This window comes from Daktulosphaira vitifoliae, unplaced genomic scaffold, assembly GCF_025091365.1.
Source record: "Daktulosphaira vitifoliae isolate Bord-2020 unplaced genomic scaffold, ASM2509136v1 Scaffold_1, whole genome shotgun sequence".
Lineage (NCBI taxonomy): Eukaryota > Metazoa > Arthropoda > Insecta > Hemiptera > Phylloxeridae > Daktulosphaira > Daktulosphaira vitifoliae.
This window is the reverse complement of record NW_026099572.1, coordinates 52164553-52170726: the sequence shown is the minus strand read 5'-3', so window position 1 is coordinate 52170726 and position 6174 is coordinate 52164553. Positions and strand designations below refer to the sequence as shown.

General features: G+C 29.5%; 1 protein-coding gene and 1 long non-coding RNA gene across 2 annotated transcripts in view; one reads left to right on the top strand and one right to left on the bottom strand.

Annotated features, from left to right (window-relative positions):
• Window positions 1–541: 541 nt before the first annotated feature.
• LOC126895583 (rap guanine nucleotide exchange factor 4) overlaps window positions 542–6174 on the bottom strand; it is a 93670-nt gene continuing 88037 nt past the window's right edge. The window contains exons 12-20 of the mRNA XM_050667607.1: window positions 4619–4789; window positions 4363–4501; window positions 4055–4295; window positions 3744–3997; window positions 3557–3685; window positions 3308–3486; window positions 1988–2217; window positions 1554–1673; window positions 542–1491 (exon numbers count right to left, since the gene is read on the bottom strand). Coding sequence (XP_050523564.1) covers window positions 1367–1491; window positions 1554–1673; window positions 1988–2217; window positions 3308–3486; window positions 3557–3685; window positions 3744–3997; window positions 4055–4295; window positions 4363–4501; window positions 4619–4789 — 1588 coding nt within the window. The 3' untranslated portion in view covers window positions 542–1366. The remainder of the gene's footprint in view (window positions 1492–1553; window positions 1674–1987; window positions 2218–3307; window positions 3487–3556; window positions 3686–3743; window positions 3998–4054; window positions 4296–4362; window positions 4502–4618; window positions 4790–6174) is intronic.
• LOC126895589 (uncharacterized) lies at window positions 5144–6158 on the top strand. Its single transcript, XR_007701674.1, has 3 exons — window positions 5144–5330; window positions 5391–5510; window positions 5700–6158. It is a non-coding gene; the product is annotated as an uncharacterized LOC126895589 (long non-coding RNA).

Below are 6174 nucleotides of genomic sequence, written 5' to 3'. Positions count from 1 at the left end.
ATCCTACATAAGAGTATTAAAATTTTATTAGCAACAATATACATTTTTAACCATCTTAAATTTTAGTAAATGGTATAATAAAGTATATGACTGATCAGTAACATTTTTTAAAACTGTAGTTCAGATGCTATTACTATTTTTATGAAAGGAGTTGTGTGGTAGATATGATTGTAATAACAAAAATAAGAAACCTCCAAATTGTTTACAATGTCATATTTATGTATTAATAATTTTGAAAAAACTGGTTCAAAAGATATCATTTAGCCATTTCCATCTTATTTGGGATAATTTTCTAATTCATGAGCTGATAAATATGTATCTTGACATTAAAAATAATAAAGTTTATAATTTTAAGGAATAAGGATGGGCCAAAAAAATATTTAATCAATTACAAATTGAGAAGTAAATAGTAATCAACAAAATCAAGAAAACTTTTTAAATATTTTTATTGTTTTAGGAGAAATTTAGTGGTCAACGATAAATCAATCATTCTGTGTATCCTTTCAATGTTTCAAAAAAGTATGGGTAATGAATCAAAAAAATTAACCATCCATATTAAATAGGAAAATGGACCCTTATATATATATCACAAAAATAACAAAATAGTTTCAATGTTAAAATTGTATAATTTTAAAAATAAAATATTATATACTAATAAGAACACTAAAGGAAATAAGACTAGATTATTTTATTTTTATAGTATCAGTATTGTATATTCTGAAAAGTAATGAGTTTTCTCTATTTTTAGTTAATTTTGAGCTCAATAAGAAAATATATTTTAAAAACTATTATAGAGTTATTCAAAATTTTCTTTAGGAATATAAATTATATTTTTGAGTAAATTTTTTGAATTTGAGTTAAAGTAAAATCATTCATAAAATGTTTATCTCTTATTCGTAAAATGTAATACAATGCACAAAAACAATGTATGTACCTCAAAGACGCCTCAAAATAGTCACTGTACATTGATATTTACATTAAAAAAAAATTTTAAATATATTAATATTACATAGGTGACTACATCTAACTATGCTAATTTATTGGTATCATTATTATTTGATTTATAGTCATCTGCCTTGTTATAGTAAACACTGCAGCGATATCTGATTGTCCTAATGTGGCGTATTTGCTTGTAATGAAGGAAAATACTTAAAAATTTACTATATTGACATATCTATCTCTCTACCCTGTATGTACGTTTTTGTGGTTACTTCAAATCAGCTGTATAATTAAAAAAAATTCGTGCCTCAAAGGCAATAAATTTATGTACATAATTAAAAGTTCAAACTAAGATAAATGTATACATGATTATTATGAAGATCTCCAATTATAACATTTTTATTTCACAAGTTAAAACGTAGAGCATTTATGTTCTCCTAGGCTCTAGTTTTTGTGACATACTCATTAAGGTCCTCTCGTTGTTTATGCATCGGAGACAACTCACGTACGCTTTAACATCTGCTTCATTTTTCGACACAGGAGGTTCCAAAACTAAAATGAGAATTTAAAGAATTAGGTTATTAGGCTTTTGTAATGTCACTTAGATTACTCACCCAAATGTCTTGCCCTGCAATATCGGAGTGTTCTCATGGTCTGAGCCAACATGTGCATTTTTTCAAAGTTCACTAATCCATCAACATGTGTTTTGTTACCGTCGTGAGTGAATTTCATGTCTGAAAGTTATCACAGATAAAAATATGAAATCATTTTCCTTTAATAGAATATTATATTTAATAATACTAAAGTTAAATTAAATGTATAGAAAATTAACCAAATTTTTAAATAACAAAATTACATTTTCAAGTTACTTATCATTCAATCATAATTAATTTTCATATGTTAAAATATTTTCAAAAAATAACTTTAAAATTAAAAATACAAGAATGTTGAAAAATAAAATAAAATAAAAATAACAATAATAATACAGTAAAAATATAATTAAAGGGATTTTCTTGTTATGTTATAAATACAAGAAAAATGTTTGTACCTTTGATGAGTAGTGGCATAAATGGTATCATTGGTGAAGGTAATTTTCCCACAGTAATCCTATAAGCTCGATGATTCCTGCTAGGATCTATTAATGCTTCGTACTCGGTAAACTGCTTTCGGGACTTGGATGGTAACTTATCCCAAGTTGAAGACAGTCGACTGACAGCTACATCACTCAGTCCCATCAAAATGGCGAAAAATGCGTTGAAATTATAGAACTCTTTGCAACTAAAACAAATGTTCGTTTCTAAATATACAACGTTACTAATAGTTAAATTTACTTTAATGTAATGTTAGAAAAACTATTAAAATTGATACGATTTTTTTAAATTTTATCAGTGTCAATGTAAAAATATTTAAGCATGTTAATTTTATTTTGTAGTAATTTTAAAAAAATGTCATACTAGGTACATTTATATTTTTTGTTGAAAACTTTTGTGGAGACTTTATTATATCATTATTTTAGTTGCATAAGTGGAAATTCATTAAAAAAGTTCGGTTCATTAGATAGTAAAATTATTTTTTAAACTTTTTTTATTTTATTACATTATGTGATAGTATTATACATAAGTTATAATCATTTTAGGAAATGTGAAGAATAGTTATAATAAAAAAATATGAATACATTTTTTAGAAAACACTTCTAAGTTATTTTCATCTTTTATGATTTTTCCATAGTACTTTTTATATATTTGTGTTAATTAAGAACTCTATATTAATGCCTTAAATCTGTGAATTTAATTGAAGATATATTATTATTATTATTATGCAAAGAAAATGTAAGAAAGTGATAAAAAAATTATTATATGGGTTGAGTTCTCTGAATTTAAAGTAAATTTTCACACACAGTTTATCCGATAGATAGCGCCTAACATTTATGCGGTTTATTATCGTATTACAACATAACAAATTATATTGTTATGTGTATATATTACCCTGGTAAAATAAAATCATTTTATTTTTTAAGATAATAATAGTTTTTATCAAAAAACTATTTATTTTAATTTACTATAGATAGTGAATTATTTATTATGTGTAGGGTTTGGCATGATATGCATGCACACATTTTATTAAGTTATTTTGAACATACCATCAGTTAGTATAAGTTTTTATTAATTGACTTGAATACTTAATAATGTGTCGTTACCGAAGTTCTAGTATTGGTAAGGATTAGGAGGGTTACCTCCTCTTAAACAGAAAATATTTCTACGCTACTATATAATCCTATGACAAAGTTACACAAACTTGGGATTTTTCAAACTGACTCAAACAAAATGTATAAATGCATATAATTCTTATCTCTAGTTATGAAACTCACTATGTCGCCAATTTAATCATTTTTTTTAATGTATTTGAACGTTTTGATATATTTTGTGACATGCATATTTCAGTAATGACCCAGTACTGAATTTCATTAAAACGTCTGAGAAAAACATCTAAATTGGCGGTAATTTGTTGGAAACGATGCCTCCCAAACGTTAGATAAATTAGTTCATACTAGAAAAATATATATATTGTATTATGTTTTAGTTCTGGTGGTGGTTTGTGATGTGATTATATTATTTACTTCATGAACGTTCCAGAACAGTTCCCAGTCAAATAGAGTCATATGATACGCTAATTCTTTGGTACTTAACGAGTCAAAGTCACCGGATATTTCAGCTCCTTCAGCTTTCTCTTGTTCCGGTACACAAGTCTAAAATGAATTATTTTAATGAATTATTTTTGCTGTAATGTTTTGTAAGTAATTTTACCAAAGCGTCCATATGATCTTTAGGAGTTAAAAATATACAACTGTTAAGCCCTACACTAGTGGGTATTGAATGTTCACTATCCCTAAACGGTATCCTTTCGCCGTTTGATTTCACTTCAACAATCCGTAAGTCCTGTACTGGATGTCGTAAACTGCACTTTTCATATGCTCCTACTTTTATTGTTTCAGCAGTTGAATTGATTGGTAATCGTAGTGTGCAAAATGTATGGTCAGCACAGTACACTCTAAATATAACTAAAAATAAAATTTTAATTTAATATTCACTAAAATACTAATTTTTCTTTAACTTACTATCATCATTTTGTCGAATGATAGGCCTGGAGTTTTTTGACGGATTGTTGAGCGCCGAAAATAAACAAATAGGCTGTCCACCGGGTGGTAACTTCCATTTCAATCCTGATGTTTCCAATCTTTCATCTTGATACCTCCTTAATCTTGACATTATATGATGCATTAAACTAGCTTCTTCTTGTAAAGCTTGACTGTTGCCACCTAATAGTTGACAGTCTGCTTCAACGTCACTTGCTAATTCCTGTAGAAAAGTCATTTATTTATTACTGGTAATATTAATCAATATAAGACTTATGATTAATTTTTACCTCTAGGAATGACATGGAAACGACGTCGTCAAATACCGGATGTCTGATAGTTACCACCCACCTATATACAAACTGAACGACTTTCCTTTTACAGTTGATAGTGTATTCTTTATCTTGTGATGGATTTTCCATATGATAAGTAAACATATAAATTAAAGAAATTTTTTCCAAAAATCAATATTTATAAAAATAAATATATTTTATAAATTAGTAATAATAGGTTTCATAACACTTGTTTTTTTATTTAAAAGGATATTATTTATTAAGTTCTGACACCAGAGTTCTTGTAGGCATAAAGACTATATGTGTTAATAAGAAATCATCTAAACATGGATCATTTCTTGATCCTGCCACGTTGGTGATACTTAACCTATGCTCCAATAAATGTTCTAGTATTTTTTGTGGAGTTCCAGCTATTATCATATACCTGTAAAATATTAATATAGGAGAATAGAAAAAAACATACTGAATGTAGCGAGGTGTAATATATAGAAGTAATAAACACTTTTACGATTTAATAACAACTATACTATATTACAACGAACTAACAAATAACAAATAACAGCGAGAGACGAACTGTATTACAACGAACTAATAAATAACAGCGAGAAACGAAGCGCGTGTAAGACAGAATGCGTAAGTGATTGACTGATCGACTGACTGACTGGAGCGACGATCTTGCCCTTAAATAGTCAGAGGAATCTTCTAGAGGCGGCGGCGGCCGGACATTCTAGAATATTCGACCGCCACATGAATATTGTCGTAACACAGTAAAGAAAATGATAAAAGGTAAATGTGCAACTATGTGTACGAAGATGAATATGAGGAGGTGGTGCCTGCTGTCTAGGTATTCACGTGCGTGTTGTCGTACAGCAGTCACCGTGCTCGGCTGACACTCCGGGTTAGCTGTGGGTGTCGAAAGGCTGTTGTTATAGGAAGGGAGAATAAGAGTAACACCTAGGTATGAGGTGCAGACGAAGTGCAAGACACAAATACCATGTGTACGCAAAAGGAGCCCAAAGTATGAGGTGCAGACGAAGTGCAAGACACAAATACTTGGGGTATAGGAGAGGACAATGAAGTACGAGGTGCAGACGAAGTGCAAGACACAAGTACTCCAAAGAGAGAACGGGATAGCCGAGTATAAGGTGCAGACGAAGTGCAAGACACAAGTACTTCAGAGAGAGAATGGGGTAGCTGAGTATAAGGTGCAGGCGAAGTGCAAGACACAAATACTAGGCGTACCAGATAAGGAGTATAACAAAGTACAAGGTGCAGACGAAGTGCAAGACACAAATACTAGGCGTACCAGGTGAGGAAATATAACAGAGTACGAGGTGCAGACGAAGTGCAAGACACAAGTACTCTGAAATGTCGAGGAAAAGAGTATATAGGTTAGAAAAGGAATAAACAAAGACTTTACTTTAAACAGTAAGCCGGACAGCGACAACCGAGTACTGAGACTGATGAATGACACAAGGCACTGGAGTCGACTGACCACGATGGTCAGGTCTATTGGGTTTTTATAATAATTACACCTATTGCCGATTTGGCAATAAATATTATTTGTTAATTCACCAATCTCAGGCAGCGGATGTGCTGTCTGTATTTTATTAAAATAATTCTCACGATTATGAAAACGTGACACCATCACAATATATTATAAGTTTATAAATTAAAGAGATTTCTTAAGTTTCAAAAAATACAAAGTTTGGATATTTTTCATGTTATAAATTGTGAAGGGTTACAAAATGACATGGTATAGTTAATCTAATTAATGAGTTTTGATAAAATAAAATGACATTATTTCAT